The 19,862-nt window shown below is 44.9% G+C and overlaps 1 protein-coding gene across 1 annotated transcript in view; it reads right to left on the bottom strand.

Moving 5' to 3' along the window:
* The window catches only part of LOC139279616 (CD44 antigen-like), a 159,269-nt gene extending 139,743 nt beyond the window's left edge, over positions 1-19,526 (bottom strand). Inside the window, exon 1 of the mRNA XM_070898730.1 lies at positions 19,409-19,526. Coding sequence (XP_070754831.1) covers positions 19,409-19,526 — 118 coding nt within the window. The remainder of the gene's footprint in view (positions 1-19,408) is intronic.
* Positions 19,527-19,862: the final 336 nt, after the last annotated feature.

The following is a 19,862-nucleotide window of genomic DNA, read 5'->3' as shown; positions in this document are numbered from 1 at the left end:
CCCCATTATGATCCATTTCCTGTAGGACTTTGAAAAAATTTCAAAGTACTGAAAATGGCTCTACTTACCGAACCAGGAGTTCCAGCAGTAAGTACCACTCCAAAAATCAGGCGCATCAGCTTTCTGATGCAACCGTGAAGTTATCCACTTTGGCAGGAGAAGTAGAAAAGCAGAGTATTTATTTAAATGGTGAGAGATTGGGAAATGTTGGTGTTCAGAGGGACCTGGGTGTCCTGGTACACAAATCACTGAAAGTTAACACGCAGGTACTGCAGGCAATTAACAAAGCAAATTGTATGTTGGCCTTTATTACAAGAGGATTTGAGGACAAGAAAAAAGGGGCCGAAATTCAGTCGCACAAGAAAGGTTCTGCAGGGATCCATGATGCAGTTGGATGATCGATTTTCAGGACTTTGAAATTTTTTCCAAGTCCCAAAGGAAATTGGTCATAGTGGGGGCGGGACATAGACAGGAAGGCAGGCTGAGGGGCTGAATTTGGGTCAGACTTGGATTCTGCCACTGTCAATCAGCGGTGGAGTGATGGTGACATCACAGCGCGTGTGTGTCACCATGCTCTCTCCCCTCCCTTAAAGGGGAGAGATTCTATCATTTTTAATCTTCGGCCACTAGGCCACCAGGGAGGGTTTCGGCCAGGCCAGCAGCCTGGCACTCGAGGGGGTGCCAGGTTGCTCGTTAGCGACCCAGCCAAACCTGTGGGCAGTATCTTGCTGGCCAATCGGGAAGTCAGCCGACAAAAATAAATCCATAGTGGCCGTTGCAGTGGGCCCTCCCCTTGAAGAGCCACCATGCTGCCAGGCCGCACACAGTTAACAGCAGAGAAAGCTGTTGGGGACACGGCGAGGTGGGGCTGCGATTTTTCGACCTGATTTTCGGTCGGTGTATTTTTAAGATGAGGGAAAGCGGTGTGCGCGTTCTGATGATGTGCTTGTGGCGGCCATCAGCATCGGGCCAAAAAATTTCCGACCTGAATTTGGATCGGGTCGGCCATTTGACCACAAAACGGCAGCCACGGGATTCCGATGCATGGCCGCCGCAGACGGGCAGTAACGTGTCTTTCTGAGACTCTGAATTTCAGCCCCAAGATGTCTTACTGTAATTATATAGGGCCCTGGTGAGACCGCACCTGGAGTATTGTGTACAGTTTTAGTCTCCTTACCTATGGAAGGATATACTTGCCATTGAGGTAGTGCAATGAAGGTTCACCAGACTGATTCCTGGGATGAGGGGATTGTCCTATGAGGAGAGATTGAATAGTCTAGGCCTATATTCTCTAGAGTTTAGAAGAATGAGAGGTGATCTCATTGAAACATACAAAATTCTTACAGGGCTTGACAGGGTAGATGCAGGAAGAATGTTTCCTCTGGCTGGGAAGTCTAGAACCAGGGGTCACAGTTCCAGAATAAGGGGTCGGCCATTTAGGACTGAGATGAGGAAAAACTTCTTCACTCAGAGGGTGGTGAATCTTTGGAATTCTCTACCCAGAGGGCTGTGGATGCTCAGTCGTTGAGTATATTAAAGACAGAGATCGATAGATTTCTGGATATTAGGGGAATCGAGGGATATGGGGACAGTCAGGAAAGTGGAGTTGAGGTAGAAGATCAGCCATGATCGCATTGAATGCTGGAGTAGGCTCGAGGGGCTGAATGATCTACTCCTGCTCCTATTTCTTATATTCTTATGTTCTTATAATGCATGTGAGACAGTGTAGGAGAGCACCAGTGAACAAATCTTCTCCACTTAAAACCATAAGCTTGATTAGTAGAACATTGCATGAAGTCACCCGCATGTTAACAGTGATGGGTCCAATCCCTGCTCATCAGGTGGTTTTGTTGAATGTCAACAAATTTGATCTTGAATCGTATCCTGTAAGCAATACAGTCAATCCTTAGTGTAGGTAGAGAACCCACAACATGTAGAGCAGGCTGGCATATGCTTTGATGAGCAGTCTCCTGGCACTTCACATACAATCAATTACTGTGAGGCCTAGTAAATGTTATGCAAGGGCCCACACACAAAGCAGTAAGATGAGTCTGTTTTGTTGGTGGTGGTTGAGGATGGAACGTTGACCAGCACAGTGAGAGGGCTCCCTAGTCTTCAACACATGCCCTGGGATTTGAACGCCCAGACAGCTGTTTGGTTAAATGTCTCATCGAAAGAGCAGCATCTCATATAACACGGCCCTCCCTCAGCACTGAACTGCAGTGTCAGCTTGGGTCATGTGCTCAAGTTCTGAAGTAAGGCTTGAAGACACAGCCTTCTAGTGCAGAGACTGGAAGGCTAGAAACTGAGTCAAGTGGACAGCTGACACCCCAGTTGGGGTAATGGTTGTGGACGTTAGCGAGTAGTGTCAAGTGCAACACCCACAGGTAATAGCCATATTCTAAGTGGAGAGCTAGCTGACAAATTCTAAGGAAGAAAATGTATTTTTTTAAACTTGAAGGAAAATAATTAATGTTATGTTCCCCTCCAAGTCATATACCAGCCTGACTTGGAAGTATATCGCCGTTCCTTCATCATCGCTGGTTCAAAATCCTGGAGCTCCCTCCCTAACAGCACTGTGGGAGCACCTTCACCACACGGACTGCAGCGGTTCAAGAAGGTGGCTCACCACCATTTTCTCAAGGGCAATTAGGGTTGGCAATAAAGGCTGGCATTGCCAGTGATGCCCACATCCCATGAACAAATTAAAAAAAATGTTATGTATACTTTATTTAACAGACTGGATAAGGGAATGAAAATGTGAAAGATTCAAGTGTTGCTGAAAGAGAATGTATGTGGCCACAGATTGCTGGGTGGGGAGGGTTTAATGGATTTATATACTGGGCCGAGCTAGGTGACCACATTGGGACCCCTTCAATGTTGTGATGTCTTCAAGGAAGTTTATCCCTTGTGTGATTACCCCACTGCCCCATTACAGACCATAGCCTGGGATGGCCCTGCAGCAGTGTGTAGAGAATTCAATTTGAAGAAGAACAGTACTTATCTGAATTATCACCTAAGTTCATGAAGACATATGGTGGCTATAGGCAGCACTAGACAGCACTACCCAATTATGATGGCGGGGAGGAATTCTACACAATATTTGAAGTCAGAATATTTGCTTCTGTTCAATAGTTTAAAGCATAATAGATCAATTTAGCAGCTTTAGGTAGTTGGGACATTTTACTACATTAAAGGCACTAAATAAATGCAAGTTGCTGATGATGTGAGCATTCAACACACCTGAGTCCCAAAGAGCTCAAACATCCAGTGGTTGTTACAGTGGTGGTGGGTTGATCCAGTTGTGTGTTTGCCCAATCCCCATTGGCATGAACTTACACAGTCTATCAAATGTCCTGCTCCCTACCTCATGAGTAAGTTTCAGTCTCACATTTGCTCTGACTTTCTTTGCTACCCCTAATATTGTTTCTCCTGTGAGTGGGTTCTGTATTTTTTATTTTTCCTTCCTTTATAAAATGAACATTATTCAGCTGTGTATGATTCCTTTCTTCGGTTTCAGTTCTAACATGTTGCTGATTTGACAGTAACTGAGACCGGACTGAGACTCTTTGTTCATGGTGCGTTATTGGAGTGGGATATTACCTTTTCAAGACTAACACCAGTATCGCCAGCTTTATTCCTTGACAGTCCTTTCCACTCTCGGTATCCTCTGTCTTTCCTCAGAATATGTTCAGACTAATTGTGTCCAAGACACCACCAATTCCCAGAATTTTGGGTAAATCACACTGGGTCATGAGCACCCAACACATTCGTATAAAATTACTTTGCTATTTTAACATAGAAACATGGAAACATAGAAAATATGTGCAGGAGTAGGCCATTTGGCCCTTCGAGCCTGCACCACCATTCAATAAGATCATGGCTGATCATTCCCTCAGTACCCCTTTCCTGCTTTCTCTCCATACCCCTTGATCCCTTTAGCCGTAAGGCCCATCTCCAACTCCCTCTTGAATATATCCAATGAACTGGCATCAACAACTCTCTGTGGCAGGGAATTCCATAGGTTAACAACTCTCTGAGTGAAGAAGTTTCTCCTCATCTCAGTCCTAAATGGCCTACCCCTATCCTAAGACTGTGTCCCCTGGTTCTGGACTTTCCCAACATTGGGAACATTCTACCCGCATCTAAACTGTCCCGTCCCATCAGAATCTTATATGTTTCTATGAGATCCCCTCTCATCCTTCTAAACTCCAATGTATAAAGGCCCAGTTGATCCAATCTCTCCTCATATGTCAGTCCGGCCATCCCGGGAGTCAGTCTTGTGAACCTTCGGTGCACTCCCTCAATAGCAAGAACGTCCTTCCTCAGATTCGGAGATTGATTGAGAATTCAAACAGGCTGCATACAGACAGGCTGTGAGAATTCACAGACCTTCCCCCCCAGTTAGAGCTTCTACGTGCAACTCAGCACATAGCATTAAGTCATCAATCAACTTGACATTTCAGGACCTTTGACAGCGAACCAATTAAAGGGTTAACAGTATATTAATTGAGCCAATAAGGTCAAAGAAGGCACGTTCTTTTCTGTAAACTGAGCCAGGTATAAGTACAGCCATGTTTTGCCATGTGTTCTCAGAAAGACAAAGAACTGGGAATCAGCCAGAAGCTTGTTGCTGCTACCAGAATAAAAGTTATGTTAAAACTACAACCGGAGTTCGCATTTCATTGAAAATTAAGAGATCCAACAATTTTGGTGTCACGAACAGGATCGCTGAGGGAAGAAACTGAATTTTGGACATCGGACCTACATACTGAGGTAAGGACTCCTCTTTATAAAAGTCCTTGGTCAAAAGTCTAAATTCGCCTCTCTTTCTACGCGATTCCGAAAGCCTCCGGTTTGCGAACCCTCCGGTTGGTAGTCGGCTCGAGCTCCCATAGACGCCTAAACTTCGGCGGTATGTTAGTTAATTAATCACCGACCCACTGATCGGCTGGAAAGCCTACGACTCGAGACCCCAGTAAAGAAATCAGTACCATGGTAGCAGGAGATAAGAGCAAAGAATTGCCTACAACTGTTAAAGGTGGGCAGGCACCACCTGAGGTTTCGACAGATGAAATCCTCGAACAGTTGAAAGAATACATAGAGCAACAATTCAACTTATCTAAAACCTGTATTAAGATCGAACAAAAGTACGGAACCTCCAAAGGACAATGGTCCTTGGACGAGATTAAAAGGGTCTGGGAAAAAATGACCCGTATGAAAAGTAAAGAGCGAACCCAATGGTCCCGAACCGTTATGAGACAGATCTGACAGCGGAATGAAATTATAACGCGTTCCCAACATGATAGGGACCTGACCAGTACAAAGGACGAATTGCAAGCGGTTTGTGAACAGCTGCGACAGAAAAAGCTTGAAAATGAAAAGTTGGAAGTGGAAGTTAAAGATCTTAAAGGTAAAATTAAAGAATGGAAAAAATCATTAGGTCAAGAGACAGTAATAGGAAAAGGAAAATGTATCGGTAAATTCCCAGGGTACCCATGTTTGGATAAATTAAAAGCGCAAACCCGAAGACACGACCGAGGAATAGATACGGATTCTGAGTCCTCCGACAAAACAAGGTCGGAGGATGAAGAATTAGGGATGCGCTTTGCCCCTTTTTAAAAAAGACGAGTTTTAGTCAAATCAGAAGAGACTGCGGATGAGGGCAGAACCAAAACAACGAAGAACAGGGTGTATGCAAAATATTTAGTTCATGATCCAGCAGACCCAGAGAAAATTGATAAATGGTCCAAGGAATTGCCCAATCCAAAGAAAAGGGGAGTGAAAATGTGGGACCAATTGGTCCGCTTAAGAAATATATATCAACTTCATCCCTGGGACGGAGTGCAAATTTTCACCATAATGGTGCCAAAAACACAGGGAAGAAAATTGCACGACAAGGTAGAAGAAGCTTTGGGGCAGGATGAGCAAGAATTAGATGCAGGGTGGGAGACGATTAAACACTGGCTGCAAACCTTCAATCCAGCTAAGACAGACTGGTGAAAAATTGCAGCCTGCCAACAGAAAGGAACAGAGGAGGTCCTGGAGTATGATGAGCGGTTTAGATGCACGTGGCTAGAACATTCGGGTATGAATAATACGGATGAGGAAATGGATGAACAAGTGTTTGGACCCCTGAAAGCAGCTTTCGTGGCAGATCTAAAGCCAGAACTGTCCAAAATGCTTAAGGTAGTGTTACCGGACTGGGAAGGTAGAGGAACTACCTTTGCAGCATTGGTGGATCGATGTAACCAATTAGATCGGGATATGGGAGCTAAAGTCCGAGCACTGCAGGCTGTGGGATGGAAATCCCAGGATTCCGATAAACAGTCATTAGGAAAATTACCTGGAAAATGTCATTATTGTGGGAAAGAAGGTCACTGGGCCAAGACGTGCAGGGCAAAACAGCAAGGTCGCGGCTGGGGAAGAGGACGCGGCCCGGGATACAATTCGGCCAACAAACCAGGCTTGTCACAAGATAACGACCTCACAGAAGCATTTAAGCGACTGACAATACAACAACAGAAGGAGTTACTTGGGATAGCAAAAAATGATTAGAGCCCACCCTGGCCCCCCTCCTCGCACTAATACAACAAAGGGGAGATGGGCTATATATAACTGTGAGGGTGGGCGATAAGGATGTGGACTGTCTTTTAGACACAGGGGCGGAATTAACATGCTTACCCCTACAATATGGAGACTTTTTGCCGTTGGATGGTAGGGCACGTACAGCCTATGGAGTTGGGGGCCATAAAATGGAAATTAAAAGGACAACACCGGTACTTATAGGGCTGGGTCCACATGAACTAACCACGCCAGTCTGAATAGGCCCAGTAGATCAACCCCTTTTGGGAATGGACGTTCAAATCCAAGTAGATTCATCGTTGCATTTCGAGGATGGTCGGGTGACATGGTCAATTAGAACTTAGAAGAAAGAAGAATTGAAGGAACATCCAATATGGGCTAAAGATAAGAACGATTGTGGCCTACTCCAGATGGAGCCTGCGTCATTTACCGGGACCAAGCCTCCATGCACTAAACAGTATCCCATCAGTCCAACTGTCATCGCGGGAATCTTACCGGTTATTCAGCAATTGGAGAAACAAGGGGTGCTTATTAAAACACATAGCTCCTCCAATAGCCCCGTGTGGCCGGTACAGAAATCTAATGAGACTTGGCATTTGACTGTCGATTATAGGAAAGCTAGCCAGTGTATTGATCAAAAAGCTCCTTTGGTCGCAGACCCCTCCACCATTTTTAATGCCCTCAAACCGGAACATAAATATTTCTCGGTTATAGATATGACCAACGGATTTTGGTCAGTGCCTCTGGCTCCGGAGGTTCGACAGTGGTTTGCTTTCACTGTCCAAGGACAACACTTTACTTGGACCCGGTTACCGAGGGTTTCCACAACAGCCCTACGGTATTCCACATGGCTTTACAAAGCCATTTGCGAGAATTACCTCCCCTGTCATCCACAGTCATCCAATATGTAGACGATATCCTGCTAGCTTCAAACACGGAAAAACAGCATGAACAAGATTTACGCGCTTTGCTGGACCACCTTTGGCTGAAAGGACATAAAGCCAGCATCGACAAAGCACAAATATCCCAAGAAGAGGTATACCTGGAACAAACGATTTCACAAGGAAAGAGAGAACTTACCCAGGATAGAACTGCAGCCATTCGGGCTGCTAAAAAACCCACCACTATTCAGGAACTAAGGTCTTTTTTGGGATTGTGTAACTTTAACAGAAATTGGATTAACTCCTTCACACAGCTTGCTCAGCCACTGAATGATATTTTAAAGGGGAAACATGCTTCTAAAGAAGCCATCACCCTCACTAAGGAACAGCAAGAGGCCTTCCTGAGTTTGAAAAAGGCTTTGTGTTCGGCACCGGCTCCGGGAATCCCCGACAGTGGTAAGCCATTTACCCTGTTTGTTCATGAGAAAGAAGGATATATGACAGCTATACTGACACAAGAACATGGGGATCGTCAAAGACCTATTGGCTATTATTCGGCAAAATTGGATGCGGTAGCCCTCGGATGGGGAAGTTGCCTAAGGGCCATGGAAGCTACATGTTGAGCGGTAATGATCACTGCGGGTCTAGTCCTCGACCAAAAGCTGATTGTCAAGTGTCCCCACACCGTACACGCTTTGCTGTCTATGAATAGAATGTCTCAGGTGACAGCAGCAAGATGGACCCGTTGGACAGCAGTTTTGGAAGCTCCTAATCACCATATCGTCCGGGCCAGCCCGGTTAATCCCGCAACTGTGCTCCCGATGTCAGAATCGAGGGAGCAAGAGGGGGGAGAATGTGAAGAGCATGACTGCGTGGAGATTTTAAAAGAAACAGAAAAAGCAGCCTTAGCAGCAGAGGAGCCTCTGCACAACCCAGACCTCATCCTGTTTACAGATGGTTCCTCCTTTGTTGACAATGGTACCAGAAAAGCAGGATGGGCAGTTACAACCTTATATGAGGTAGTGGCAAAAGGATGTGTACCCTCAGGAACGTCAGCACAACAGGCCGAGTTACAGGCCCTGTCAGAAGCATGTCGAATAGCAGAAGGACAGACAGCTAATGTCTACACAGATTCGCGTTATGCTTTTGGAGTCGCTCACGACTTTGGTCTGTTATGGCGGAAAAGAGGATTCCTCACTGCTGCTGGTACACCTATCCGAAATGGAAAAGAAGTTCGAGACTTACTGGAGGCCATACAATTACCTCAGGAAGTGTCCATCCTGAAGTGTAAGGCACATACCAAAGAAAATACCACGGAAGCACAGGGAAATGCCCTAGCCGACCAGGCAGTTAAAGATGCCGCCTCACAGGGCGCTCTCCCAGAAGAATCAACACAGATGTGCAGATTGAAAGCACTCGGGACTCTGACACGAGACATTCAAATAATTCAAGGCGAGTGCTCCCGAGAGGAAAAATGGACATGGATTGAGGCAGGAATTAAGCTATGCGAAGATGGTGTCTGGAGACAAAGAGTTCCCGACAAGCCAGTCGCGCCACAAGCGCTTATGCCTTTTTTAGCCCAACAGATCCACTCATGGGGACACTTGGCCTCACAACAGATGACGGCACGGTTCCAGAAAAGCTGGTGGGGTCGGGGATTTAAAAAACATGCCCAGCTGGTAGCAGACCGCTGTGTGGTCTGCCAGAAAAATAATTCTGGACCCATCACAGTAATGCCCCAACTGAGGCCCCCTGTCCCTGTCGGACCATTTCAACATCTGCACCTATCTGAAATGGAAAAGAACTCCGAGACTTACAATTATCTCAGGAAGTGTCCATCCTGAAGTGTAAGGCACATATCAAGGAAAATACCATGGAGGTATCTCTCCCTCCATGCCAAGGATACACTAACATTCTTGTCATGCTCGACAGATTCTCTAGATGGGTAGAAGCTGTCCCAACTAAAAGAGCCACAGCCAATCACACTGCAAAGGTCTTGTGTAAGGATTACATTCCCCAATGGGGAGTCCCGAGTAGCATTGACTCAGATCAGAGAACACACTTCACAGGTGCTGTCTGCCAAGAAGTCTGTAGGTTACTGAACATTACGTGGGATTTACACTGTCCTTATCACCCACAATCATCAGGACAAGTCGAGCGAATGAATCGAACTCTGAAACAAAGGCTTGCCAAATATCACCAAGAAGGAACTATTGATTTATGGAATGCTGATGTTCACTTAATGAGTGACACTTTGTTATCATACTTTCAGAACCTAACCAATGCTATTAGTTCTGTTTCCCGACAGGTATCGGCAGCTTGGGGTAATCCACCCGAAGGAGGACACGACACCATCCCGGGAGTCTGGGTGTATGTGAAAAAGTTGCATAAAGCACCTTTGGGTGCCAAGTGGGAGGGACCTTACCAAGTGTTATTGACCATCCAGGCAGCTGTTAAAGTCCAAGGAAAGAAAGCCTGGATCCAAGCCTCACACGTTAAACGAGCACCCGTAACTGAAGCTGAAATCTAATAAAGACAATTACTTTTTGCCAAAATGTATAAATTTACTGTATTACTGACTGTAGGTATTCTAGGCATATGCCTACTTCTTACTAGCCAACCCTCTGCACCAAAGGGAAATAGTAGAGTACCAAGGGAATTACATGTAAATACCTTTTTATATATGTCATACATTTATGCCAAACAAAGTAACATTTCCAATCGTTGGGTATGTGCGCATATTCCTATTCACTCAAAGGGAGGGATTCCCTTGAGGCCAGTTCCCTTGAATATCTCGGAAATGGCTGAGTGGATAATTAATCAAAACAAAACAGGCAATGCGTTTCAGGATACGGAAAACTGGGCACGTAAATGGAAGTCAGCAGGTTACAATCTGACTACCTTTGAAGGGGGGTACCAACCATGCTACAATAATTCCAAACGGCCCCCATTTTTTGTTATCACTAATACAATGGGAATAGGAAGAATGGGGCAATCGGTCTCTCTGATTAGAAACATCAAAGGAGGCCAAAATATGGGGTTTAGTAACTGCTCCCAGAATTATAATATAATCAAGCCACGGAACCGTCCAAACTGGGCCGATGTGGGAATTCTTAATGTAACAGAGATTCTGAATAAAACAGATGGAAAAGCCTGGACAGGCCCCGGAGTGTTGCTGACAAAGAAACAGCTAACATTCATTGCCTATAATGGCACCTATTGGGTGTGTGGCCACAAGGCCTACCCTTGGTTGCCCGAAAATTGGACGGGATCCTGCTATTTAGCCTACATCGTGCCATATATGTATCATATAAAGTCACTGTCGGAACATTTACACCGTCCTAAGAGAGCTATCACAGAAACAGAGAGGTTCTTTGCCATTCTAATCCCCAGGTATGGGACCACCAGACTGGCAAGGGAATCCATTAACATGGCATTCGTTGTGGAACGGGTAGCCAATGATGCCTCAGAGGCCCTAGTTAAAATCAATGCAGAAATAGTAGCAATCCGCACAGTAGCTCTACAGAATAGACTGGCCCTTGACTACATCCTGGCTGAAAAGGGAGGTACTTGCGCCCTACTCGGAACTGAGTGTTGCACATATATCCCAGATAGCTCCGAAGAAATTACCCACTTAGCGGAGCATATCCAAAAGGAGGTAGAAAAACTTAAGCAACCCCCATCATTCACTTTGTGGAGCGGAGGCACTGAATGACTAGGTTCAATAGGAACTTCATTGGTGGAAGGTTTAATTCTATTTGTTGTAATTATTTTACTTTTATATTGTTTGTTTATGTTTATTAAATGTTGTTGCAACCAGGCGGCTGTAGCTGCTGTCCCGCAAGTGAGACACCTTGCAGGTCCCAGCAGACCATCTGTACATGGCACAGGGGTATTTAATGCTTAAGGGAAGGTTGTTTACTGCATGAATTAAGATATTGATTTGGATTAAGTTCTAATAAGGTTAATTAAACTACTAAAACCAAACTTCCATTGTGGCCACGATTTGTGTGGAATCGACAAGTCCGGATATGTGGCGAAACACATCAACAAATTTTAGAAGGAAATTATTTTGTACAATGTTTAACCAGTGATACCTGATGGTTTATGATTCAGTTTGTGAAAGAATCAAAGGGGGGATTGATAGAGAATTCAAACAGGCTGCATACAGACAGGCTGTGAGAATTCACAGACCTCCCCCCCCCCAGTTAGAGCTTCTACGTGCAACTCAGCACATTGCATTAAGTCATCAATCAACTTGACATTTTAGGACCTTTGACAGCGAGCCAATTAAAGGTTAACAATATATTAATTGAGCCAATAAGGTCAAAGAAGGCGCGTTCTTTTCTGTAAACTGAGCCAGGTATAAGTACAGCCATGTTTTGCCATGTGTTCTCAGAAAGACAAAGAACTGGCAATCAGCCAGAAGCTTGTTGCTGCTGCCAGAATAAAAGTTATGTTAAAACTACAACCGGAGTTCGCATTTCATTGAAAATTAAGAGATCCAACAGAGACCAAAACTGAACACAATATTCCAGGTGAGGCCTCACCAAGGCCCTGTATAACTGCAGTAAGACATCCCTGCTCCTATACTCAAATCCCCTGGCTATGAAGGCCAACATAGCATTTGGCTTCTTCACCACCTGCTGGACCTGCGTACCAACTTTCAATGACTGATGAACCATAATACCCAGGTCTCGTTGCACCTCCCCTTTTCCTAATCTGCCGCCATTCAGATAATAGTCTGCCTTTGCGTTTTTGCCCCCAAAGTGGATAACCTCACATTTATCCACATTATACTGCATTTGCCCACTCCTAACCTGTCCAAGTCACCCTGCAGCCTCTTCGCGTCCCCCTCACAGCTCACACCGCCAGCCAGTTTAGTGTCATCTGCAAACTTGGAGATATTACACTCAATTCCTTCATCCAAATCATTGACGTATATTGTAAAGAGCTGGGGTCCCAGCACTGAGCCCTGCGGCACTCCACTAGTCACTGCCTGCCATTCTGAAAAGGACCCATTTATCCCGACTCTCTGCTTCCTGTCTGCCAACCAGTTCTCTATCCACGTCAGTACATTACCCCCAATACCATGTGCTTTGATTTTGCACACCAATCTCTTGTGTGGGACCTTGTCAAAAGCCTTTTGAAAGTCCAAATACACCACATCCACTGGTTCTCCCTTGTCCACTCTACTAGTTACATCCTCAAAAAATTCCAGAAGATTTGTCAAGCATGATTTCCCCTTCATAAATCCATGCTGACTTGGACCGATCTGGTCACTGCTTTCCAAATGCGCTGCTATTTCATCCTTAATAATTGATTCCAACATTCTACCCACTACTGATGTCAGGCTAACCAATCTATAATTACCCGCTTTCTCTCTCCCTTTTTAAAAAGTGGTGTTACATTAACTATCCTCCATAGAAACTGATCCAGAGTCAGTAGATTGTTGGAAAATGATCACCAATGCATCCACTATTTCTAGGGCCACTTCCTTAAGTACTCTGGGATACAGACTATCAGGCCCCGGGGATTTATTGGCCTTCAATCCCATCAATTTCCCTAACACAATTTCCCGTCTAATAGGGATATCCTTCAGATCCTCTTTCTCACTAGACCCTTGGTCCCTTAGTACTTCTGGAAGGTTATTTGAGTCTTCCTTCGTGAAGACAGAACCAAAGTATTTGTTCAATTGGTCTGCCATTTCGTTGTTCCCCATTATAAATTCACCTGAATCCGACTGCAAGGAACCTACGTTTGTCTTCACTAATCTTTTTCTCTTCACATATCTATAGAAGCTTTTGCAGTCAGTTTTTATATTCCTGGCAAGCTTCTTCTTGTACTCTATTTCCCCCCTGTTACTTAAACCCTTTGTCCTCCTCTGCTGAATTCTAAATTTCTCCCAGTCCTCAGGTTTGCTGCTTTTTCTGCCAATTTATATGCCTCCTCCTGGATTTAACACTATCCTTAATTTCCCTTGTTAGCCACGGTTGAGCCACCTTCCCCGTTTTATTTTTACTTCAGACAGGGATGTACAATTGCTGAGGTTCATCCATATGATCTTTAAATGTTTGCCATTGCCTATCCACCGTCAACCCTTTAAGTATAATTTCCCAGTCTATTCTAGCCAATTCACGCCTCAAACCATCAAAGTTACCTTTCCTTAAGTTCAAGTCCCTAGTTTCTGAATTAACTGTGTCACTCTCCATCTTAATAAAGAATTCTACCATATTATGGTCACTCTTCCCCAAGGGGCCTCGCACAACAAGATTGCTAATTAGTTCTTTCTCATTACACATCACCCAGTATAGGATGGTCAGTTCTCTAGTTGGTTCCTTGACATATTTGTCCAGAAAACCATCCCTAATACACTCCAGGAAATCCTCCTCGACCTCATTGCTACCAGTTTGCTTAACCCAATCAATATATAGATTAAAGTCACCCATGATAACTGCTATACCTTTATTGCATACATCCCTAATTTCAGTCCCCAACTCACTACCACTGTTCGGTGGTCTGTACACAACTCCCACTTGTGTTTTCTGCCCCTTGGTATTCCGTAGCTCCACCCATACTGATTCCACATCATCCATGCGAATGTCCTTTCTTACTATTGCATTAATTTCCTCTTTAACCAGCAATGCCACCCCGCCTCCTTTTCCTTTCTGTCTATCCTTCCTAAATGTTGAATGCCGCTGGATGTTGAGTTCCCAGCCTTCCAGGGTGACTGAGCCATGTCTCCGTGATGCCAATTACATCATACCCGTTAACTGCTATCTGCGCAGTTAATTCGTCCACCTTATTTCGAATACTCCTCGCATTGTGGCACAGAGCCTTCAGGCTTGTCTTTCTAACACACTTTGCCCCTTTAGAATTTTGCTTTAATGTGGCCCTTTTTGCTTTTTGCCTTCGGTTTCTCTGCCCTCCAATTTTACTTTTATTCTTTCTATCTTTTGCTTCTGCCCCCATTCTACTTCCTTCTGTCTCCCTGCATAGGTTCCCATCCCCATGCCATATTAGTTTAAGTCCTCCCCAAAAGCACGAGCAAACACTCCCCCTAGAACATTGGTTCCGGTCCTGCCCAGGTGCAGACCGTCCGGTTTGTACTGGTCCCACCTCCCCCAGAACCGGTTCCAATGTCCCACAAATTTGAATCCCTCCCTTCTGCACCACTCCTCAAGTCACGTATTCACCTGAGCTATCCTGTGATTCCTACTCTGACTAGCACGTGGCACTGGTAGCAAACCTGAGATTACTACTTTTGAGGTCCTACTTTTTAATTTAGCTCCTAGCTCCCTATATTCGCCTTGTAGGACCTCATCCCATTTTTTACCTATGTCGTTGGTACCTATATGCACCACGACAACTGGCTGTTCACCCTCCCTTTTCAGAATGCCCTGCACCCGCTCCGAGACATCCTTGACCCTTGCACCAGGGAGGCAACACACCATCCTAGAGTCTCGGTTGCAGCCGCAAAAACGTTTATCTATTCCCCTTACAATTGAATCCCCTATCACTATAGCTCTCCCACTCTTTTTCCTGCTCTCCTGTGCAGCAGAGCCACCCATTGTGCCATGAACTTGGCTGCTGCTGCCCTCCCCTGATGAGTCATTCCCCCCAACAGTACCCAAAGCGGTGTATCTGTTTTGCAGGGGGATGACCGCAGGGGACCCCTGCACTACCTTCCTTGCACTGCTCTTCCTGTTGGTCACCCATTCCCTATGTACCCTTTACCTGCGGTAAGACCAACTCACTAAACATGCTATTCACGTCATTCTCAGCATCGTGGATGCTCCAGAATGAATCCACCCGCAGCTCCAGTGCCGCAATGCGGTCCGTCAGGAGCTGCAGGCGGATGCACTTCCCACAGATGTAGTCGTCAGGGACACCAGAGGCGTCCCTGACTTCCCACATAGTACAGGAGGAGCATAACATATGTCCGAGCTCTCCTGCCATGACTTAACCCCTAGATTAACTTAATTCAAAACATTGTTCATAAACATGGCCAGAAAGCTGGTGCTACACAGCCATTGATTTTATATAAACCCAAAATGGTCCAGAATATACTTTTACTGTTTCATTCCTGACTATATTCTAATGGGGTGAAATAGATGAACTTAATCTGACACAATACAGGAATGGTAGCATAGTGGTTATAAGAACATAACATAAGAAATAGGAGCAGGAGTAGGCCATATGACCCCTCGAGCCTGCTCCTCCATTCAATATGGTCATGGCTGATCTGATCATGGACTCAGGTCTACCTCCCTGCCCGCTCCCCCTAACCCCTTATCCCCTTATCGTTTAAGAAATTGCCTATTTCTGTCTTAAATTTATTCAATGTCCCAGCTTCCACAGCTCTCTGAGGCAGCGACTTCCACAGATTTACAACCCTCTGAGAGAAGAAATTTCTCCTCATCTCAGTTTTAAATGGGCGGCCCCTTATTCTAAGCTCATGCCCTCTAGTTCTAGTCTCCCCCATCAGTGGAAACATCCTCTCTGCATCCACCTTGTCAAGCCCCCTCATAATCTTATACGTTTCGATAAGATCACCTCTCATTCTTCTGAATTCCAACGAGTAGAGGCCCAAACTATTCAACCTTTCCTCATAAGTCAACCCCCTCATCCACGAACTCAACCTAGTGAACCTTCTCTGAACTGCCTCCAAAGCAAGTATATCCTTTCGTAAATATGGAAACCAAAACTGCTTGCAGTATTCCAGGTGTGGCCTCACCAATACCTTATATAGCTGTAGTAAGACTTCCCTGCTTTTATACTCCGTCCCCTTTGCAACAAAGGCCAAGATTCCATTGGCCTTCCTGATCACTTGCTGTCCCTGCATACTATCCTTTTGTGTTTCATGCACAAATACCCCCAGGTCCCACTGTACTGCAGCACTTTGCAATCTTTCTCTATTTAAATAATAACTTGCTGTTTGATTTTTTTTCTGCCAAAATGCACGACCTCACACTTTCCAACATTATACTCCATCTGCCAAATTTTTGCCCACTCACTTAGCCTGTCTATATCCTTTTGCAAATTTTTTGTGTTCTCCTCACACATTGCTTTTCCTCCCATCTTTGTTTCATCAGCAAACATGGCTACGTTACACTCAGTCCCTTCTTCCAAGTCATTAACATAGATTGTAAATAGTTGGAGTCCCAGCACTGATCCCTGCGGTACCCCACTAGTTACTGGTTGTCAACCAGAGAATGAACCATTTAGCCCGACTCTCTGTTTTCTGTGAGTTAGCCAATCCTCTATCCATGCAAATATATTACCCCCAACCCCGTGAACTTTTATCTTGTGCAGTAACCTTTTATGTGGCACCTTGTCAAATGCCTTCTGGAAGTCCAAATACACCACATCCACTGGTTCCCCTTTATCCACCCTGTTCGTTACATCCTGAAAGAATTCCAGCAAATTCATCAAACATGACTTCCCCTTCATAAATCCATGCTGACTCTGCCTGACTGAATTTTGCTTTTCCAAATGTCCTGCTACTGCTTCTTTAATAATGGACTCCAACATTTTCCCAACCACAGATGTTAGGCTAACTGGTCTATAGTTTCTTGCTTTTTGTCTGCCTCCTTTTTAAATAGGGGCGTTACATTTGCAGTTTTCCAATCTGCTGGGACCTTCCCAGAATCCAGGGAATTTTGGTAATAATACTGTTGTTATGATATTGGACTAGTAATCCAGATGCCTGGACTAATGATCTAGAGACATTTCAAATCGCACGACAGCTGAGGAATTTAAAATCAGTTGATTAAATAAATCTGGAATTAAAAAGCTAGTATCAGTAATGGTGACGATAAAACGATTGGATTGTTGTAAAATTCCATCTGGTTCATTGATGTCCTTTAGGGAAGGAAATCTGCCGTCCTTACCTGTTCTGGCCTAATATGTGACTCCAGTTCACAACAATGTGGTTGACTCTTAACTGCCCTCTGAAATGGCCTAGCAAGCTACTCAATTATACCAAACCGCTACAAAGAACAATGGCTCACCATCACCTTCCCGAGGGCAATTAGGGATGGCCAATAAATGCTGGCCTTGCGGGCGACGCCCACATTCCATGAACGAATATTTTTTTAAATCCCTGAATATCGTGTTTGGCATATCAAGGTCCCTCGCTGCTTCTGTTATCGATCTGTACTGACGAGTTAGATAATGACATTTCTTTGAGGACACTGATGGTACAAAAGGGGGTTAGTTTTGTTAGGCTGCTGTGGATGTGGGGAAGAATAAGAGGTTAATAATGGATAATAAGAAAACGGCAGACTTGTTAAATGAATAACTTTGAATCTGTTTTAACAGTAGAAGAAGAGAATAAAATACCAGCAGTACAATAAACTAAAAATAAATCAAGGCAAGGAGCTTAGTGGATTTCATATAATGAGACTAAAGATAGACACATCTCTGAGGCCGAATGGTTTCCAGAGAATTAAACGAAATAGTATGCATCAGTCACAATTTTCCAAAGCTTTCTAGATTTAAGAATTGTGCCTTTGGATTGGAAAATTGCAAATGTCACTCCATTGTTTAAGAATGGAAGAAGGGAGAAACCAGGTAACTACAGACCTCTCCGTTTACCATTCATTGTGGGGAATCTATAATCAGAGGCAGAGTGACTGAGCACTGGGACTGAGAGTCGGTGTGGATTTTATGAGGATGGCCTACTCCTGTTTCTAATATTTCTAATAGCAATCAGAATGGCTAAAAATAAAACGTTGATGACATTATCCACCTTGCTTTTTTTTTCACTAAGTGCGAGCCCCCTGTTCCTGAAGAAAGGAAAGTTGCCCTCTAACACCCACCTGTACTTTGGGATAAGATCACTGCAAAACAAAATTCCAAACTGGAGTGACAACCTGTGTTGGGCACCTCCTTACACCCAACAGTCGTGCATGGCACAGCATTAAACTCGATTGGATCGAACTTCGGATATGCTGAGCTGGGAAAACCCATCTCTATAGCATTTGCATGCAAATGCTGATGAAGAAACACAAAGTCATGCTTTCCACAGAGGATGCATATACTGTCCATATACTGTCCATATACTGTCCATATGCTGTCCATATACTGTCCTTATGCTGTCCATATACTATCCATATGCTGTCCAGCCTGCCATAGCTGGATCTAAACCTAATTAACCCTGTCACCTTGTTGGGCTTTGGGATGACAGCAATGGCGACTGATGACCACAAAACTGTTCATTATATGAATCTGCCAAAAGGATTGGCTTCAACCTTACTGAGCAAATAGGAACAGGAGAAAGCCATTCAGCCCCTCGAGCCTGTTCTGCCATTCAATTCATTGATCTGTATCAACAACATTTACCCTCCTTGGTTCCATATCCCCTAATACCCTTGCCTGACAAAAATCTTCACAATCTCAGTTTTGAAATGTTCCATTGACCCCCCCCCCCACCCCCCCCGCCTCCCCCACAGCCTCAACAGCTTTCCGGGGGAGGAAATTCTAGATTTCCCCTGCCCTGCGTGTGAAGAAGTACTCCCTGAATGGTGTAGCTCTAATGTGAATTGTGGCTTCTTGTTCTGGACTCTCCCACCTGAGAAAATATTTTCTATCTACCCTATCAAATGTTCCCATTGCAAGCACATTATCCTCAATGACTATAGACCAAGTGTAAGTTAATATGACAGCCCCTACACCCCAGATGCTTTATTGCACAGTGCAAGGGTCTGTCAATAAATCTGCCTGCAGTTTTATTATAGTCAATCCTCATAGATACCTCATATTTTTGATGTCCAGTCTGTGCCCTTATTATAAACAGAGAGAGGCTGGTGGCCCATTGGGTGCAATATTTGTCCAAGGGGTCAGGTGTGACATGGCGGCTCCCGGCCTCACACATCCTCACAGGCTCCATCCACCTCTGGCTGTGTCAGAGTCAGTGAGATGGTGCATTGCACATTTACCTTCGTACAGCCACGTCTCCTCAGCCGTGACCAGGATATTCAAGGTTGAAAAGATGGCGGCTGGGCTGGCCCTTGGCCAACCTGCCAGGAGACTCCAGTACTGGAGCACTCCCGGCATAATCCTCCTTCCCTCCAGCTTTTGGTGCGGGGCAGGGGCGGGACGGGGGGGGGGGGGGGAGAGGGATTTGTTTTAGATTTGTGCATTTAAAAAAGTCAAATAGCGTAAACCGATGATTGTTAATGCTCTTGTCGGCAGCTTGCCTTAGATTTTGTGCTGCCTCCAGCCGCTGTGCCACGGTGAATGTGAATTGTGCTGTGATAAGCTCAGCTGCTGTCTCTGCCTTACAGGGATGCAGTGTTCTACATCCCAGTTCTATCAGTTGCTGCCTCACCGCCTCATAGAGACCAAACACCACCAATGCCACCAGCCCACTGCCTCCGAAAGAGCCAAAAT

Source organism: Pristiophorus japonicus, chromosome 14 (assembly GCF_044704955.1).
Source record: "Pristiophorus japonicus isolate sPriJap1 chromosome 14, sPriJap1.hap1, whole genome shotgun sequence".
NCBI lineage: Eukaryota > Metazoa > Chordata > Chondrichthyes > Pristiophoridae > Pristiophorus > Pristiophorus japonicus.
This window is presented reverse-complemented; position numbering and strand designations above follow the sequence as displayed.